Here is a 21,386-nt window from a genome sequence, read left to right on the forward strand (position 1 = left end):
AATGATATATATAATATTAACAAGATGTACTGCTAAAAAGATTGTAATATTACATTGAAAATTAAAAATACCATTCATTTTTTGAAACAAAATTGTTTTATTCCAATGTGTTAATCATTGTGAGACAAATTATATTTTCAGCTATAAAATATGAGTATAAATATTTAAACTCTTTACCTGTATTTTGTTGTTGCTCGATAGAATATATGTTTTGAAAAATATAATGTCTTTTAGTGTTGGTTTGTTTGCTGAAAGCAACACAATTCTGGAAAAACTGCCATGCATTTTTTTCAACTACAAGTCTCCCCATACCTTCGTCTGACGAGATGAGAGTTGAGGGAATTGAAGAACCAAGTGCAAGTTTTTGCAGCTTTATGCACACTTAATTATAAATATTATGTTCCATTCTTTGGACTAATAAAAGAATTTAGTAAAAGAAGATTGATCAAATATTATAATACAATAAACGTAGCCATAAACAATAAAAACAAAATTCCAGAAGTGAAAGGATTCTATCTCGTAATTGCAAAGAGAAAGATATGTGATTCAGGAAAAAGGCGACTGTTGAAGAATAGAATAAAAGAATTATTATTTTTTAGGTACGTGGGTAAGAAAGGTATGAATAAATTAAGAAGAAAAATTTAATTCAAAAAAAAAAAAAGTTATTCTATCGAGTAAAAAATAAAATAGCGGTTGTTCTTTTCGTATAATTTATAAATCAATTAATATAGCGGACTTTCATAAAATTTGTACTCATATGGACCTTAGTCAAACCTTAGTCAGACAATTGGCTATTGTACCCCCCCATTTAAACCTATACTCCCCAAATTGTTGAAAATCCAATTTTATCCTTAAAAAATTCATAAAATTCATTTACTCTCAGTTAAAAAAAATTACCCAAAAATCTGACCTTCCTGAAATTTCCGGTAAGTTGCATCGAAATTTCCGGTAGTTATAATTGTTACCGGAAATTTGAAAAATGAAATTTCCGGTAGTTTTAATTTGAATACCGGATTTTTGAAATTTCCGGAAGCTACCGGAAATTTCAAAAAATTTGAAATTTCCGGTAGTCATTTTTTGTTCACCGGAAATTTGGTTTTTTGAAATTTCCGGTAGTTAACCCGGAAATTTCAAAAATCCGGTACTTAATTTTTTTTTTTTTTTTTTTGAATATGCTTTTAATTTGTTTGTTATTTTATTTGAATTGTTTTTTTGAACTAGGGATGGAAAACACACGACCAGTATTTATAGATTTAACTGAAGCATTTACAACTGATCAAATTTTTGAGTCACGAGAAGCTGTCATATCATGGGCAAGAGAGATAGGTCGACAAAATCGAGTAGCAGTTATCATTACTCGATCAGACGTAGAGACTGGAAAGAGAGGAAGAAAGACAAAAGTAATTCTTGGTTGTGATAGAGGTGGACAATATAAGTCAAATAAAAATGACACAGGTACTTCAACTAAAAAGTGTGGATGTCCGTTTAAACTTAAAGCGAGACCACTGAAAAATGATGAAGGATGGATTATTAGTTTAATCTGTGGACTTCACAACCATGAGTTAGTAGCTACTTTTGAGAATAATGCATTTATGGGACGCTTAACAGAAGAAGATAAGAAACATGTTGACGAGTTGACAAAGTATCACGTTGCACCGAGACATATCTTGTCATCTTTGAGAGATCGAGATACGGAGAATGTGACTAGTATCTATCAAATTTACAAGCGACGAAGTACATACAGGAAGAATTTGATGGGACCTAGAACTGATATGCAACATTTGTTGAAGTTACTTGAAGCTGAGAAATATACTTGTTGGAGTAGGACTCATGAGGACTCCAACGTTGTGAGGGATATGTTTTGGACGCACACAGATTCCATAACTTTGCTTAACATGTTCCCTCTTGTATTGATCATGGATAGCACCTACAAAACCAACAAGTATAGGTTACCGTTGTTTGAAATTGTTGGTGTAACTTCAACTTGGTTGACATTTAATGTTGCATTTGCTTATATGGATTCTGAACGTCAAGACAACTTTTGGTGGGCATTGGAGAAGTTAAAAGAGTTGTTTTTTTCAAACACGCCATTTCCTCAGGTGATTGTGACTGACAGAGAACTGGCTTTAATGAATGCAATTAAAGTTGTATTTCCATCTTCAACAAATTTACTTTGTCAACTTCATATTAACAAAAATGTTGGAGCCAAATGCAAACAGTATATATTAAAGAAAGACATGCAAGAACCCATTCTTGAGTTGTGGAGGAAAATTGTTTATTGTTCTGAAGAGAAGGAGTACGAGGAACTTTTGCAAGTATTTGAGCAAGCATGTGTCGATAATATTATTTTCTTTGACTACGTCAGAGACACATGGTTGAATCCTCATAAGGAAAGATTTGTTGAAGCATGGACCAATCGAGTATTGCATCTAGGAAATACTACGACTAATAGGTATGTCATTAAAATTTCACATTTTGTATGATATATGATATATGATTTATGCATGATATATGATCATTACTTCACATTTTGTATTTTTTTTGTTTAAATATTAGGGTTGAGTCTGCTCATTGGTCATTGAAGAGATTTTTGGAACACAGTAAAGGAGATTTTTGTAAGGCATGGAATGGTATGAATGACATGTTGAAGTTTCAAATTATTAAGATCAAAGGTTCATTTGAGATAAGTAAAGGTCGCAAAGAGCATATACACAACAATCCATTCTTTGAGAAATTGACTTGGGTGGTATCCAAGAAAGCCTTAGGTGATATTGTTGAAGAATACAAGAGAGTCAGTTATGTCGGTAACGACAAAGATGTGTGTTGTTGTATACTTAGAAAGACTCATGGATTACCTTGTGCATGTGAGTTAGCAGGATACAAGATGAAAGGTGTTCCAATCCCATTAGATGCTGTTCATATACATTGGAGGAAATTAACCTTGAATAGTGATCAAGAGAATGACCAGTTGACAAATGATTCAGAGTTGGACATTACATCGGAGATGGATATAATTTGGAAAAAATGGAAAACACTTAATATTGCTGGAAGAAGGGCTTTAAAGAGCAAGTTGCGTGAAATAGCATATCCGGAGACAACATCAATGTGTGCACCAGTGGATAAAATCAAAACAAAAGGTGGTGTTAAGAAAAAAGGCAATAAGCCGAAGGGATATGACGTATATCGCGACCCATCATACTTTGAGCATGTTGATACTCAAGTCTCCCAGCAGGTATCCAAACAAGTCTCCCATCAAGCATCCAAACAAGTCTCCCACCAGGTTAAAAAATATTTCCACGAGTTTCCTTCTTTAATTCATCCATATATTGAAGACATAGTTAATGTTAAAGCAGATGGAAACTGTGGATATCGTGCTATTGCTGCTTTACTTGGTTATGGTGAAGAATACTGGAGCATTATACGTCGGCAGTTGTATACAGAGATTAAGTCCAAACCTGATTTATATGCTGCATTATTCAAGGAACGTTTGCAAGAAGTGACAGAGTCTTTACTTGTAACTGAGTTGGAAAACCAAGGTAATGAGAAGTGGATGACCATTCCTGATATGGGTTACGTGATAGCAACAAAATATAATCTCGTTCTTGTTACATTAGCAAAAACTTTTTGTTTGACTTTTTTCCCATTGAGGGGTGCACATAATGGAGATTTGTCACGTGATCGTGTTATCAGCATTGGTTTTGTTAACGAAAATCATTGGGTTCAAGTTAAATTGAAATCTGCATGTCCGTTACCACCACTTGCATGGCATTGGAAGAAGCATCGTAGCGATGAGTCTACATCATGGGCTATCGCTTATGCAGGACGTCTACAACATTGGGGTTCTTTAGATTTAGAAAATAATTCAGATTATATGTCTTTGGCAGATGATTGATACTTTTGAGTTGTATTTTGTTTTAAATGATATGATTGGCAGATGATTGATACTTTTGAGTTGTATTTTGTTTTAAATTATATGATTGGCAGATGATTGATACTTTTGAGTTGTATTTTGTTTTAAATGATATGATTGGCAGATGATTGATACTTTTGAGTTGTATTTTGTTTTAAATTATATGATTGGCAGATGATTGATACTTTTGAGTTGTATTTTGTTTTAAATTATATGATTGGCAGATGATTGATAAATCTGAATAATAAATCGCTAATAACCCTGAATAATAAATCGCTAATAATAAATAAGTCTGAATACGTCGTTAATAATAACTTTGAATAATAATAATAACTCTGAATAATAATAATAACTCTGAATAATAATAATTTTGAATAATAAATCGCTAATAATAAATAAGTCTGAATACGTCGCTAATAATAACTCAGTGTCAATCATCTAATAAATATATAAATCGCTAATAAATAAGTCTGAATAAGTCGCTAATACAATAAGTCTGAATAACAAATAACCCACGAATAATAAAATAAGTCTGAATAATACAACTATGATACTACTGATAATCTCCCCCTCTAGAAATATATAAAGCTCTCTCCAATAAGACACGCATCTCATCTTCAGGACCACCCATATGCAAATCTAAACTCTGCTGTATAAGACCACCAACTGCGTGACACCGTGTACAACTAGTATCGGGACCAGCATCATGACTAGGACCAGCATCAGCATCATAACTAGGACCAGCATATGCAGCAACATAAGGGATCATCCGAGGATGAGATATCCTATAATACCACTGGATGTATCCCTCAACACACTCATGTGGATATGCAGCTGGATGCAATCTAGCTCGAAGTGATCGTACAGAATTCCGGTACATACTCCATTCAACGTCGACATCACGTGCAACAAGCATCGGTGGTGTAGGAGGAATGTGTTGAGTATACCCAAACTGCCGTATGCACCTCTCAGGTAAATACGGAACCATCGTGAAACACCAACGAATGTATCCTGTAAATAATGACACAGACTGAAATCGTGTCACAGCGTTCTGATCGTAATCTGGTGCCCAGATAATATCCGTATCCCTCAAAGCATCCAACTTTGCCCTGTAATATGCCACATTCCCAGATGTTTGTTTTGCCGTCCAACGAAACATCCGTGGCATCGAGGAAATATGCTCATCCATATCCCGTTTACAAATATCAGGGAAATGTTCATAAATCCAAGTCTGTAAATAATTGAAATGTAGTAAAATTATTAAGGTGATGAAATAATTAAAAAAATAATGATAAGTATAATAAATATAATAGTACCTGAAATAAAGACAAATATCCTCCAATCTGTTTGGTTGCAGGCAATGTACTGTCTCTAAGATAGTCATATAGCACAACAAGTGCAGCCGGTCCCCATGCCCATTTACCACAACTATCCAGATCTTGAAACAGAAAGAGATATTTTGCAGATACAAGTGTAAAACTTTTATCCGCAAGAATGGTACATCCTACCAAATGAAGTAGATATGCCCTAGCTGCACAGTCATATCTTCCTTCATGAAGTTTCTTATAAAAAACCTCTTTCAACCACTCAAAACTATACGAAGCCCCTCTATTGGTCCTAGTCTCAGTGACAGCTTCATCATATGTAACCCCCAACAACTCAACAGCAGCAGCAATTGCCAAATCTTCATTGACATTTGCGGGAGGTGTGAAAAACTCTCCAGTACACGGGATGCTCAAAAGACCCCTGACGTCGTCAAGAGTAATAGTCATTTCACCGAATGGCAGGTGAAATGAACTAGTCTCTGCGTGCCATCTCTCAGCAAAAGCAGATATCATATTACCATCAATCATATGCAAACTACATCTTCTCAGAGGACGTAATCCAGATATATTAATCCAATGATCTATTTGAGCAGGTAAATGATATCTAATATCAATAAATTTGTCTTGCTTTTTGCCATTGGAAACAACTTTCAAGGCACGTCTTTCCTGTTTAATTAAAAATAACACAATTAAAAATATATTATAATCTTATACTACAAATAAATTATAATGTGTAATAAAATAACCTATACTACAAATATATTATAATATGTAATAAAATAAATTATTTACTAACATCTCCATTCCACACATTAATTGCAATATGATGCTCATAATCTGTAAGGACAGAAAGATCATAAGGACCTCCAAGAAACATGGGTTCATCAGGCTGGTGCTGCTGACCATGTTCATCATCAAAATGTTGCTGCTGCTGGTCATATTCATCATAAAACTCATGATCGTGCTGAGGCTGCTCATCATGGGGCTGCTCATCCTGTTCTGCATCAAACATAAGATTTTGCTGTGGCTGCTCATCCTGGGGCTGCTCGTCCTGAGGCGCCTGCCTTTCCTCATTTCTCTTTCTCCTTTTTTCAACAGCAGCTCTCCTATTTGATTGTGTACGAGGCCGAACTCGCGAATAATCACCACCGTCAGATTTTCCTCCTCTGGTCCTCACTAACAAAATTCAATAAACAAAAATTAAAAAAATAAAAAAAAAAAAAAAAAAAAATTACACAGTGTACCGGAAATTTCAACAGGATTGAAATTTCCGGTATACATACCGGAAATTTCAAAAACGAAATTTCCGGTAGTTCAAAATAAATACCGGAAATTTCAAAAACGAAATTTCCGGGAATTTACAACTACCGGATTTTTCAAATTTCCGGTTTGCCTCCCGGAAATTTCGTTTTTGAAATTTCCGGTATGTATTTTGAACTACCGGAAATTTCAATCCTCTTGAAATTTCCGGTAAAAACCAAATTTTCCGAAAACTTACTTTTCCGGATTTTTCAGTGTAGGGGTAAAGTGTTTGAATTTTTTGTTATTTTGAGTTTTACTGTTTTTTTTAGGGGTATTTTAGGTATTTTACAACAAAATTTTTATGTTGGGGGGTATAGGTTTAAATGGGGGGGGTACAATAGCCAATTGTCCCTTAGTCAATAAGGCCTAAGTGGCCCATTTTCCAAATACTAAACCTAATGGGCGATATAATGGGCCTTACCCATAATTAGTCTAAAGCCCAAATAATCGGCAAATACATCATGTAACTGAAAGTTAATTTTGGTACCTACAATTAAACCTATATCTTCTATTTAAAAAATTTATGCTTGAATTTACTAAAATACCTTTAAACTTACTATAAAAATAAAAAATAAAAATCGATCAAATCTCCACAATTTGAATTTTTCAGAACAAGTAAATTCTTTTCTCATAAAATCTCTTATCGGTTTCGGTAGTTATTTTTCAATATCGAAAATTTCAAAAATAAAATTTCTAGGAGTTTCATGCGTTTGATAATCATGATCATGCGTTTGATAATCAAGAGGAACATCAACAACACCAGGATAATGTGCATCACCATTAGCAGCCTGAACAACCTCTATTTCCTGGAAGTCCTTACAATCTTTTCGCCCTTAAGGACAATGAGCACCACATTGCAGTGAAAGTGTGGAATGGACAAGTTAGTAAATAATTTATTTTATTACATATTATAATAGTTTAATATATTTATAATATAGTTTATTGCAAAATTGATTTTAGGCACTCAAACGCATGATATGTATAGTTTAGTTTATCCAAAGCTGATTATAGTATAGTATATATGTATATTTTAATATATTTATAGTATAGTTCATTATAGTTTAATGAATAAATTGTATATTTATAGTATAATTTATTGTGTGTTATTTTAATTAAATAGAATAGATGTGCCTTGAGAGTTTTTATTTTTAAAGGTTTCTCAATATTTTTCCTATTTTAAAATAAACTTTGATGACGACTCCATTGAATTCGAGAAACCCTCGAAATTTTAGGCCGCGGCAGGCAGCAACAATGGCCAAATCTTCATTCACATTAGCGGGATGTGTGAAAAATTCTCTATAACATAATGTGTCCAAAAGACACCTAATATCGTCAAGAGTAATAATCATTTCACCAAATGGCAAGTAAAATGAGTCAGTCTCTATGTATCATATCTTAGCAAAAGCATTTATTAGAGTATTGTCAATCGTGTGCAAATTATATTGTTGCATTTATCATAGTACTGTGAATCGTGTCCAATTTTATAGCTTGATAAAAATTAAGGATGTATTTATAGACATTGTTGAATAGCATATATGAACAAAAGTTGTTATTTTCTAAATTTATGAATTAGGATAATTCATTATCATAATTATCATAATCGTATATCTTATGTATTGTGTCATATATTACTTAGAAAAGTACCTTCGTTAGCCTTCACCGTCCTTCGTTGATATTCTTTATGCTTTGCTTTATCTTTATTTGCTGTTTCTTAATGGCTTCCAGACCCAAGGTGCCTCCTCCATCACCCTTCTTCGCTTGTTCTCAACTTGCAATAATTAAAAACATATTTTAATTAAATATTTGAAATACTAGAAGAATTAATTCATATGTGAAAAAGTTTTGTATATCTGTAAAAACGGGTCTAACAATATACGGACACGTCACCGTTCTCTCATCTAATTTCTTTTTCTTCTTTTTTAATCAACTTGCTACTTTGCATTTACTTATGAATTCAAAGGCTTAATTTGATTGTACAAAAGTATGAACATTATCATTTTTGTGCCCACCATGCTATATATCCTGAAATTAAATGAGAATTAATTCATAACATAGTGTCTTCATGGTTAATTATTATAAATTTTTTATCTTGAATGTTGATATTCAACAACTGAATTTAACATTTCGCAAATGCAAAATTAATCTTTACAAGAATAAGATCAATAATTACTTATATAATTAGATGTATACAGGATTGTAATCGTACAAAATGAATGATGAATAATTATCAGTATCTAATAATGACAAATGCTTGTTAATAAAGAAATTGATGAAATTAGTTTTTTTAATTGTCAACACAAAACTAAGAACAATTATAATTATAAATTGTTTACGTTGTTAATATGGAAAGGAGTCACTAACACACTGGGTGGAACATATAATCATATATAGTAACAAATCGGGTGGAACATACAATAGGATAAATTTTTACTATTTATCAATTAGTCAAAATTAATATATATTTTTATATCTTCATTAATAATTATGATATATTAATTATAGTTAATTGTAAAAAAAAACGTTTATAGGTGTAATACAATTTTTTTTATGCAGAAACTAAAATACAATTCGAATTAGTCCTACTCAGGTTAATTTTTCAACCATAACACTAATTCGATCCACTTTTTCTTCAATGTGTTTCACTTTGACCTCAATTTCCTCGACCTTTAAAGCCAGTGCCGTGAGCGTCGGTTTTGGAGAAAAAAGCGGCTCCACCGGAGTGTCCTTCCCCCTTCTCCAGATTCAGGAAGAGAAAGAAAGATCCGTATTTATCCATTTCTCGTAAGGGTAAGTTAATATATATATATATATATATATATAAAAGGAAGATGGAAGAATGGGAGAATGGGATTTATGTGGGCTAAGAGTAAGAAACAAATGTTAGAACAAAATTTACAAAGCCGGTTGTTGCAGCACAGTTGTCATAGATACTTTAGTATGCAGCACAATTTCATAGATAGGACTTAACTTTTAAACAAAAACAATAACTGTTGCCCATTTTAAAGAAATTAAATTGAATTGAATTTTTTATTTATTTATAAAATAACAATAATTATATACTATTAATTTTATTTAATGTTTAAAATAGTTAAAAATTTACACCATATTTTATTATATATTATTTTTAAGAAAATAAAAAGAGTTATTAGAGGGGGTGATGTTAATATTGAATTGTGATGGTGTTTGATATTTGTTTGAAATGATTGATATTAAGAAAACAGAAGAAAAAAACAAGCAGAATTATGTTAGCTATTTTTTTTATTTATAAAGTTAACTATATTTTAGATTTTATAATCGATGTATTTTAGGAGTAAAATATTTTTTTAGTAGAATTGTAGTTGTTGTGTTATCACTATATATATTTGAGTCTAATATGAGAAAGTGATATTGTACATCTTGTTGAATGAATTAACCTAACAAAATAGTATGCATCATGTAGATTGTTATATATTAATTGTATCACGTAGATTGATATGTCTAGAGTGCATCATGTAGATTGATATGTCTAGAATGCATCATGTAGATTGGTATGTACATAGTGCAGGGTGTGTAGATTGGTATGTACATAGTGCATCACGTAAATTGATATGCATATAGAGATTAAATTTTATTTGGTTTAAATATGTTTTTGATCCATGTAAATATAATATTTTTTTATTTTGGTCCTCGTAATTTTTTTTATTTACATCCCTGTAATATAAAAAAAATTATTATTTTTTATCTTTAACGTTGAGTAACAAAAATATTACTTGACAAAGGGAAGCAGTTTTTGGTCCCTGTAAATATTACAATTTTCAGTTTTAGTCCTTGAAAAATATTTGTTTGAATTTCATCCCTAATGAAATGCAATAATTTATATAGTTTATATTTTGTCCTTAACGTCTTTGATGAAATGCAGTAATTTGTATAGTTTTTTTTATAAGATATTTGCAAAAATTTATAGTTAATTATTTTTACTTACCTTAATATGTGCAGTTATTTGTACAGTTATCTAATAACTTGTTGCAGAAAGGTTAGTTCAAAGTATTTGGTAAAGTTTTTATTTTATTTACCTCCGTGGTTCGTTTGTAAGTAGAAATCAAAAAATATTAGTAATAGATATTAAATATTTGACTTTCTTCTCAATACTATTCAGTATTTATTAACTCACTAATTGAATTATTTATGTAGAACAGGTGTTAGTAGAATAACTTAATCAACTAATTTAAAAATATAAAGTAACATACAAATTAATCATTATTAATAATAAACTTATGCTAAGTAATGTTTAAAATATCTTCACTTAATTAATTTAAAATTTATTAATCTTTTGTTTTATTTATTTATTATTATTAAATTAATTTTCATTTTCTGTTTCAAAAAAATCGTCTTTACAGATGAGTTTCCTTAATGAAGTTGCAATTTGCAAATACAGCTTGTATAGAGGAAAAAAAAAGGTATTTTGATATATAGTTTTGAAAAAGGAATAATTTGGTAAATTTGTTTGGAATATGGGTTATTAGAAAGAAAAAAACCTTATAAAATTGCAATTATTATTTAGGATCTAATTTTTGATATTAGAATTGGACCTTCAAAATATTTAGGCTTAATTGTAGTTTTGGTCCTCATATTTTAGTTGAATCGCAAAAGTAGTCCCCTCATTTTATTTCTCCCCAGTTTTATCTCACAAACAAAATTTTGGTCCAAAACTTGATGAAATTTCTTTTTTTTTTGTTTATTTAAGTCACGTCATGCCTTAAGATTTTATGGTGCAACAATTGTATCTGAAATATATGATTATAAATGGTGTGGTGTGACTTGAAAAAATAAAACTTTATCAAGTTTGGGGACCAAAATTAGGCAGAAATAAAATGGAGGGACTACTTTTGCGATTCAATTAAAATAGAGGGATTAAAACTGTAATTAAGTCAAATATTTAAGACAAGTCTAATGCTTTAGTCCAATTTTATAGCTGGATAAAAATTAAGGATATATTTGTAGACATTGTTGAATAGCTGATATGAACAAAAGTTGTTATTTTCATTAGTTAAGAATTAGGATAATTCATTATGATTATCATAACCGTATATCTTATGTTTTTTGTCATATATTACTTAGAAAAGTACCTTCGTTGAAGTAGCCTTCACCCTTCACCGTCCTTCGTTGATGATTCTTTATGCTTTGCTTTATCTTTACTTGCTGTTCCAGACCTAGTTGCCTCCTCCATCGCCCTTATTCGCTTGTTCTCAGCTTGCAAATGTGTAATTAAAAACATATTTTAATTAAATATTTGAAATACTAAGAATTAATTCATACATAAAAAAAGTTTCGTATATAACCGTAAAAATGGGTCTAACGGTATACGGACACGTCACCGTTCTTTCATCTAATTTTTTCTTTTAATCAACTTGCTACTTTGCATTTACTTATGAATTCAGAGGCTTAATTTGATTGTACAAAAGTATGAACATTATTATTTTTTTAATTCTTTCATCTACTTTGCATTTTGTGTCCACCATGCTATCATGAAATTAAATGAGAACTAATTCATAACATAGTGTGTTCATGGTTAATTATTATAAACTTTTGATCTTGAATGTTAATATTCAACAACTGAATTTAACATTTCGCAAATACAAAATTAATCTTTAAAAGAATAAGATTTACTTATATAAGTAGATATATACAGGATTGTAATTGTACAAAATGAATGATGAATTATTATCAGTATCTAATAATGACAAATGCTTGTTAATAAAGAAATTGATGAAATTAGTTTTTTTAATTGTCAACACCAAACTAAGAACAATTATAATCATAAATTGTTTACGTTGTTTATTTGGAAAGGAGTCACTAACACGCTGGGGGGAACATATAATCATATATAGTAACAAATTAGTCAAAATCGGGAACATACAATAGATTTTTATTATTTATCAATTAGTCAAAATTAATGTATACTTGTATATCTTCTAAATAAAAATAATTAATAATTATAATATATTAATTATAGTTAATTGTAAAAAAAAAGTTTATAGGTGTAATACAATTTTTTTATGTAGGAACTAAAATCATATTTATTGCATGTTATAGAACTAAAACGAAATTTTTATTTTGCATAGATTAAGTATAAACTCATTAATTACTCAACCGTTAAAATATTATAGTGATAAGCATTAGAGACTAAAACAAAAAGGTTTAAAAGTTCTTAACTAGAAAAATTGTTTTGTAGAGACTACAATAAATTTTTCTGTACTTTGGAGAGACTAATTGTATATATAAACCAATTAAGATCATATTTATTATAATTAATATACTCAAATAACAATTTTTAGATAAATCATATATTCAGTAATGTCGTATCAAAATATTGAACGAGAAAAATCAACTGATAGATCATTTTGTAAAATTCAGTGACTAATTTGACCGTAGCATATAATTTCAATAACTAATTTGTCTATTCACTCGCATTTTATTTATTGTTTTTTTTTCCAAAATACTTTCAATTAGATTTAATCAAGCTCGACATACTATTGAACATTAAATATTCTCAGCTATGATTTGAAATGGAATTCAATTGAGAAACTTATTAATTCTGTTAGATTCACTCGAATTGGTTGCAACTTAAAATTTTAATCATGAATGGTGAAAGGGTCTTGTTGCTTCTCTATATTGAATCCAATTGAAAGTTTAATAAATCTCTCAACAAGCAACACTCATATGGTCACAAACACATATAATTTGTACTAAGACACACTCACAAGTGATAAAAAATTAGAAGAGAAAAAAATTAATTTATTATTATTACTATTTATATAATAATTTTTTTATTTTTTACATTTTATCATATGTGTTCGTCTAAGTTCAAAATATAATCTCGTGCTCAATACTCGGCGAAATCACGGGCCTAAACTTTTCATTTGAGTTTGTTTTCCATTTGGTTTCATAACTTCTCATATTGTTAGATTGGGTTTTCTATTTGATCCATAACAGAATTTCCTTTTTTCTAAAACAAATATGTGGGACAATGATGAAACAAAAATATTGTTTATTCTCATTTTTGTTCCATAATGTAAAATATACTACGGAAACTAATTTTCATTCACTCAATTTTACACTATCTGAAATTGATCTTCGATAAAATAATAATAAGGCTAACTTCCGATAAAATGCAGAAAATAAGGAGACGAACATTAGTCATAATTAAAATATAAAATATGAATGACAATGTTGAAATACTTCACCCAAGATTGTGCATTTTTTTTCTTTTTCTATTTTAATGTTTTGTTTTATGAAATTCTTGAGTGGTTCCACTTTTCTAAAAAAAATTATGTTTATCACACACTCAATTTAGTGGTATATTTTTCGTATTTTATACACTAAAATTGAATTACACAAATTGATTTCTTGCAAAGAAAGCAATAAAACCTCATAATTAAGTAAAAAAAATAAAAAGGAAAAGCGTAACATCTTTAGAAAAGTGGATTTTGATGCTTATGATATCCATTTTCTTTTTCCTCTTCCCAGCTTTTATTCATTTGATATTGTTTTTTATTTTTTACATTTTATCATATGTGTGCGTCTAAGTTCAAAATATAATCTCGTGCTCAATACTCGGCGAAATCACGGGCCTAAACTTTTCATTTGAGTTTGTTTTCCATTTGGTTTCATAACTTCTCATATTGTTAGATAGGGTTTTCTATTTGATCCATAACAGAGTTTCCTTTTTTCTAAAACAAATATGTGGGACAATGATGAAAGAAAAATATTGTTTATTCTCATTTTTGTTCCATAATGTAAAATATACTACGGAAACTAATTTTCATTCACTCAATTTTACACTATCTGAAATTGATCTTCGATAAAATAATAATAAGGCTAACTTCCGATAAAATGCAGAAAATAAGGAGACGAACATTAGTCATAATTAAAATATAAAATATGAATGACAATGTTGAAATACTTCACCCAAGATTGTGCATTTTTTTTCTTTTTCTATTTTAATGTTTTGTTTTATGAAATTCTTGAGTGGTTCCACTTTTCTAAAAAAAATTATGTTTATCACACACTCAATTTAGTGGTATATTTTTCGTATTTTATACACTAAAATTGAATTACACAAATTGATTTCTTGCAAAGAAAGCAATAAAACCTCATAATTAAGTAAAAAAAATAAAAAGGAAAAGCGTAACATCTTTAGAAAAGTGGATTTTGATGCTTATGATATCCATTTTCTTTTTCCTCTTCCCAGCTTTTATTCATTTGATATTGAAAAGTTTGAACCATACTATCTGGCACAGACAGAAGCACTCTCACATCATTAGCATCACCGGCAATAACCGGTAAAAACAAGCAATAAACATCACTTGTTAAAGGACCCATGTGCAATGATTTCCCTTCTCCAAAATCCACCATTTCCAGCCCTAATTTAGACCACTGTGATATAACCAAAGTGGTTGAAACGTCGGTTTTTACCATCTTATCCTCCAATAAATCAATCGTTGATCTTATGTATTCCTCATCATTCACAGTTGATTTGGCCTTTTGCACTAATTTCACACTATGGTGCAAGTTATTCTCAATTAAGTCTTCTATAGTACTTTCCGCACACGCTAATAGAAACCCATTTCCGTAATATTCCTTTGGTAGGTTTAATACGGTGCGGACGTTAACAGAGAAAAGAAGTTTCACTACTAAATTAGAGGGTAAGGATAAGTTCATTGATCGAATCCAAGAGCGCCACGTGTGTGCCGCAACTACTTCAAAAGTAGTGCATTTTAGTGACGGTACACATTGTTTCTTCAGATTGAGAATATTGGAGGGATTAAAGGTGAATGATGTGGGTACTAAGGGTTGTGACTGTAATAACTTGAGGAGGTTCACTTGAGGGGTTAGTTCTGTTCTGGTGTATCCTGGACTATGGTAATTTACTATTGGGGGGTGACGTGGCTTCAACATGTGTCGTGAATGGAAGGGTGTAATGGTCAATTCAGCTTGAGTTGTAGTGTTGTGTTGTGCCCAAGCATGTAGAAATTGAGATGTGCCAATGCCATCACATAGACAGTGGTTGATTGCGAGGCACATAATCATTCCCCCGCAACGGAGAGTTGTTATCTGCAAAGGAAACACAAACCATTAGCTTCTTTAAACTACAATCCAGTGTTATATGCTGAAATATTCTTAAATTTCTCCGGTCATAATAAACATTGGTATAGATTTAATTAATTATTTCAAAAGTTTTATTCTATATTTGTAACATGTATCACTATAATCAGAACTTTAATTTAAGTGGTCTTAATTAGTTATAATTAATTGATGGTCATTTAGTTGAATAGCCTTAGCTACTTAGATTTCTACTCCCAAACAATCACTAAAGATTTGTTTTATGTAGGATAATATTAAACATTTCATTATCTATTTTTTATTTTTATTAATCAGTCACTCGAGTAATCTAGTTGGTGATATAGCCAACCGCCCAACACATTTGTAATCCTACTAGTATAATATTTGATTAAAACTTCAAATGTTATTTGTAAATAAATTATAAACGTCGTCTAACTAACTACTAACTCACAAAATTGTCTGGACAAACTGACAATATAAAATTGATACTAAATATGTATAATTAATAACGTTTTCTATAAAGGTTTTTGTAGATAATTCAATTGATAAATTTAATGGGAAAGAGATATCAGTTTTAAATCAAAAAATTAATATAATCATTAACTTATTAATATTTATTTACAAAATAAAAAATTAACAGTTTCCCAAAGGAATTAAAATATTAAACATTTGTTTAATTATTATGAAAACTTTTTTGTTGATGCGTTATTAAGAAACTTAAGGAAAGATGTGAATCATATATTATATGAATTTAACTTATGCGAAATTCTAACTATGCAATTGGACTAAATGGTTAAGTTTATGGTAAGAACGAATCATTTAAGACGAAAAAAAATTAAATGACCATTATAATAAAGTGACATCGTTGATTTAAACAATGCATATAACTGCAAATTGTTGGGTGGTTTTCCCAACATAAATTAATGTGGTAATATTATGTTACATACCATTGGAAGAACTTCCATAATTTCACGACACAAACATGAGTTTGAAAATAAATAATTAGAAAAAGAATCTGACCTGAACTATAAGAGGAGGAACATCTAAGAAACTCTGAGCTTCCACCTTATACAAAAACTTCCTCCATGACTTATTTGGTAACTTAGAAGGTTCAATTAATGCTTCAGCAGTGATATCCATAAAAGCCTCAACAAAAACAGCACCTTCTCCATTGCAATCTACTTCAAGCTTGTGATCATCCAAAGAGAAAGATCTCCTCAATCTTCCAGCTAAAGGGTAATAATCCACGAGAACTCTAGACAGAGAAGATTTCAAACGATTCAAGCTCACAGATTTCTTGAAGATGTATAAATACTTAATGGAAAATCTAAGGAACTTTTGGTCATCAAGATTAGAAAGATAGAGAGAATGTTTTGGAGTTGGAGCACTTGGTGCAATATTAGTTACTGGGTGACATGGATAGATACAATCAGGGAGTTCCAAAGATTTTGACATGTTTTTATTATTTTGAGAAACTTAATTTCATGTGTTTTTTTATGATGTTGATGATGATCAATTAATAATAAACAGAGTGAAAAACAGAGAAAGAAGGGAATAGATAATAATGAGATGACTGAATGAAAAGGTGAATAATACATGAAAGAGTGGATTGCAAAAACACATATAAATATAAATAATCTTTGAGACAAAAGATGTCGACAATATTCTGAAATTTCTTCTTGAGTTGGGAGGATAATGATAATAAATGATATTAATTATAGTACGATGAGATTCCTTTTCAATTTAATGATTGGAGGCTATATATATCTTAGTTTTTGAGTTATTTCATCGAATATATTATTGGATTGAGTCGATATATAAAATTTCACTTTAGTAAAAAATTGTTTTAGAATTACAATCTTAATTAATATGATGGTTAAAGTGATGGAAACAAATACTTATGTTTTTATGCGATGTGTGATTTAGTATTTATAGAGTTGAAAACTACTCAAAATATAAGAATTTTCTAATGTGTAATTTCAACGATTTTTAAATTCATACATTAACGTATTCTATATTCCAACAAATTAATTAGTGTATTTATATGGTACATATGCTCTTCTACACTAACACTTACATTTTTTTATAAGAAAGATTGTAATTGCTTTAGGTTTAGACCAAATTAAAAAATTAATAATTAAGACATTACCTCTAAGTTATGTGATTGTAACCAGCTTTTTAGTTCGTCCTTACACAACATATACTTTTGATTTGAACCATTGAAGAAGAAACAATATTCATTAGGGTTGACTTTCATGATTTTAAATCAGGTTTTCTATAACTTATCATTGAAAAAAGTAGAAAGCGAAAAGATATCGATCTAAGATAATAAGAAAATAGAGAACAAATAAACATAAACTTAGGGGGAAATAAAGATAGATATATTATTTCAATATGAGAGCTTACATGATTTCAAGATCATTAGCATTATAAAAAACTCTGCATAATATATGTTAATAATAATAATAATAATAATAATAATAATAATTATTATTATTATTATTATTATTATTATTATTATATTATTATTATTATTATTGTTATAGTCCAAATATTATAGATATATATAGTAAAATATTGTGCAATTTAAGGTTAATTATGATGCTACCTATGATTTCATTTCGAATCACCTAATCTTTTGACATGTTTTAATATGTGATTATTATTTACTTTTTTTTACAAAAGAAGCGATTTATATTTGTAATAATATATATTAATGCATTATGTAATATAGATCGAAATAGAATCATGCACTAAATATCTTATTATAAATGCACTAATTCTATTTTTTATAAAAGATTTACAATTTTAAAATTAATACATAAAATGACAAATAAATAAAAGAAAATAGTCATCGTACAAATGTCATGTGAAGGAAAAAATATATAAAATCAATCTCTTTTAATTATAAGATAATTTGTAAATGGTAATTTTGAAACTTTAACTGTTCAGGAGTTTTAACTTTTATGAATAGATCCGGTAAAACAAAACTAGAGAAGCATAAACTAGAGTGCATTTCTTATGATCAGAGCCGTGGATTAACCATACGACCAAAACATTAGTACATAAATAAATTTTATAATAAATCATAATCTTTAAAAAATTATATAAATATCCTTAATTTTGCACATTCTAAGATTTTATACTTAAATTATATGATTGAAATAAATAATCAAATAATAATTTTTAGATTTAAACAGTGGTCTCCAAAAACATTAAAAGCCTATAATAAATTAACGACATTTAAGAAAACATTTTGTGCTTTAATATTTTGTTCTCTAAATCTATGTGGTCCAAAATGAAAATGGTGTTGATTTGAGGATGCTAGAGTGGGGGTGTTGCTAGTTATTGCAACTAGGCGGGGCGAGGGGGAGTCTGTCCCCACTTCTCCTAAATTCTGGTGAGGGTCGGATTTTCGTACTATGCCCTTGCCCCCATCCTATATATAGAAAAGTTTAATTGAGAAACATATTTTTTATTATTAAATATATTAATAATAAAATTAAATATATTTATTAAATAATAATTAAATTAAATTTTCTATTGACAATATAGATTAAAATTTATAATATTTAAAAATTATTAAATAAAAATAAATGAGAATATATATATATATATAAAATAGAAAAATAGAAAAACATTAACAAGTGAGGTGTGGGTGTGAAGTTGGTATCAACTTCATCATCTTCATTTTTGTCCTGATTTAGAATTTTAAGATACCTCTTATTAAAATGGGTTTTTTTTGTCAAAACCAATAACTCGGACGGGTATCCATGAATCCTGTCATGCCTAGATATTGTTTGTTAAGCATTTAATAAACACTCACTTATGTCACTAGCTACTTTTTTTAGTACAATTAATTAGATGTTTGTTTAAACACTTCTGTATGAATGAATATGTGGACTATATTAATAATTTTTATTATGGTTAAATATATTTTTAATTTATTTAAATATATTAATTTTATTTTTAGTCTTTCTAAAAGTTTTATTTGAAGTTTAGTTCTTTTAAACTTTTTATTATAAATTTTGATCAATGCTTTTTTTTTTAAATTTACATTGTATGTTTTTATTGACTTTTTTTATGATATGTCATTATTAAGAATTTAAAATATTATTAATTTATTTAATTAATATTTAATTCAACAATTTAATAATTATATTTTAAATAAATAAATTATTTAAAAATTTAAAATTAAATACTTAAATTATTAAATTAATTATATTTTATAGTCTTATCAATTATGTGTTATCAAAAAAGTCACTTGAAACATATGACATGACTTTTTATAAAAAATGACAGAAAATTAAAAAAAAATCAAAAATTTAAAGAAATTTTAAGAAAGATTAAAAATAAAATTGATATATTTATAAGTAAAAATATATTTAACTCTTTTTTATTAATAGTTTTAAAAATAAAGTTGCTGAATACATATGATATCACGATCATGTGAAAATTATCACATTAAATATTTTTATTTTTAAAAATAATCAAATTTTAATAATTAATATAAATTTATATCAAATCAAATATTATTGAATTTAACCTATAAGTTAATTTCACCTAAATTGTACTGTTCAGTGGCAAATTCCAGCAATAACGAGCGCAATTATGTTGGAGATCAAGCCAATACGAGTTATCTGATACTGCTCCTATTTGATAGCCTTGCATAAAATAAAACAGGACACATTTTGTTACTTTTGTAACAGCATACATCACAAAATGTTTATTTATAAATAAATAAATTAGAATTGTTAGTTTATTAAATTATTTTTTCTAAATTATAAGTGTATTTTCTATATCATAAATACAAAAATAGAATTAATATTTAAAAGAAATGTGTAAAATAATAATTGAATAATATAATTAAAAAAGTAATTAAAGTTATAATAAAATTTATTTAAAATAATTTTATTTTATTAAAATCATATTTATTATAAAACGGATTAGTAAATTGAAGTAATTGTATAGAAGAAAATATGAAAATAAAATGATGATGTAACCTGAGCCCTAAGATATGGTTTATGTGCCCACCAAGAAAGTGAGTGTGACATCTATCATGGATCCTAAGATAACCATGTTGGTAACACTTTATATCTTTCATGTGGGCCTATAAAGCGACCTGATGGCTAGTGCTTTCAGTGGGAAGTGTATTGAATAATAATAATAATAAAAAACAAAAAACAAAATCTTTTGATTAAGTTTTTCAATGTTATTTTGATTGAATTACTTATTAGTCTACTAAAATTGTAGGGTCAAGCATTTATACTTTAAAAATATAGAGGTCTTTAATATTGTGATTTATTTTTAGTTCATATAAAAATTTCTTTAAACAGTAACCTTTTAAATATTTTTTATCAATAATTTTTGTTTTTAAAATAATTCATGTATATTGTTTAAATTTTTAAATAATTTGTTTATGCATATTTATAATATTATAGCAATCTTCTCCACAAATAAAAGTCTAAAATTTATAAAAGTCTAAAATTTATAGGGGAGATTCTTATAATATTGTAAAATTGTTGTAAAAAATCAATCCCAAATTTTGATTAATACACATGAATTAACTTAAAAACATAGATCAAAATTGTTGATAGAAAATATTTGAAGGACCATTATTTGAAAAAAAATTATAATTGGACTAAAAGTAAAATATGGTATATTGATAGGAATCAAAAATTTATTTAACCTAAATTAAAAAATAGATAAATAACACCCTTGAATTGAATAGCACCAGACAAGATAAT

General features: G+C 28.5%; 2 protein-coding genes across 2 annotated transcripts; both read right to left on the reverse strand.

Annotated features, from left to right (window-relative positions):
* Positions 1–6,019: 6,019 nt before the first annotated feature.
* LOC140920547 (uncharacterized) lies at positions 6,020–6,862 on the reverse strand. Its single transcript, XM_073368866.1, has 2 exons — positions 6,734–6,862; positions 6,020–6,411 (listed from the first exon to the last, which is right to left on the reverse strand). Coding segments are annotated over exons 1-2 (393 nt in total). The 5' UTR covers positions 6,735–6,862.
* Positions 6,863–14,589: 7,727 nt separating this feature from the next.
* On the reverse strand, positions 14,590–17,273 carry LOC101495342 (alcohol acyltransferase 9-like). The gene is made up of 2 exons (XM_004500931.4): positions 16,660–17,273; positions 14,590–15,630 (listed from the first exon to the last, which is right to left on the reverse strand). The coding sequence occupies exons 1-2, from the start codon at positions 17,092–17,094 to the stop codon at positions 14,713–14,715; spliced, it is 1,353 nt and encodes a 450-aa protein (XP_004500988.1). The 5' UTR covers positions 17,095–17,273; the 3' UTR covers positions 14,590–14,712.
* Between the last annotated feature and the right edge of the window lie 4,113 nt (positions 17,274–21,386).

The sequence above is a fragment of the Cicer arietinum genome, chromosome 5 (assembly GCF_000331145.2).
Source record: "Cicer arietinum cultivar CDC Frontier isolate Library 1 chromosome 5, Cicar.CDCFrontier_v2.0, whole genome shotgun sequence".
In the NCBI taxonomy this organism is placed as follows: Eukaryota; Viridiplantae; Streptophyta; class Magnoliopsida; order Fabales; family Fabaceae; genus Cicer; species Cicer arietinum.

Coding starts and splice junctions, on each gene's coding strand:
- LOC101495342 (XM_004500931.4), bottom strand. CDS start 17,094: ATGTCAAAATCTTTGGAACTCCCTGATTGTATCTATCCATGTCACCCA. Junction 15,631..16,659: donor TTCCTCCTCTTATAGTTCAG/GTCAGATTCTTT, acceptor TTTCCTTTGCAG/ATAACAACTCTCCGTTGCGG.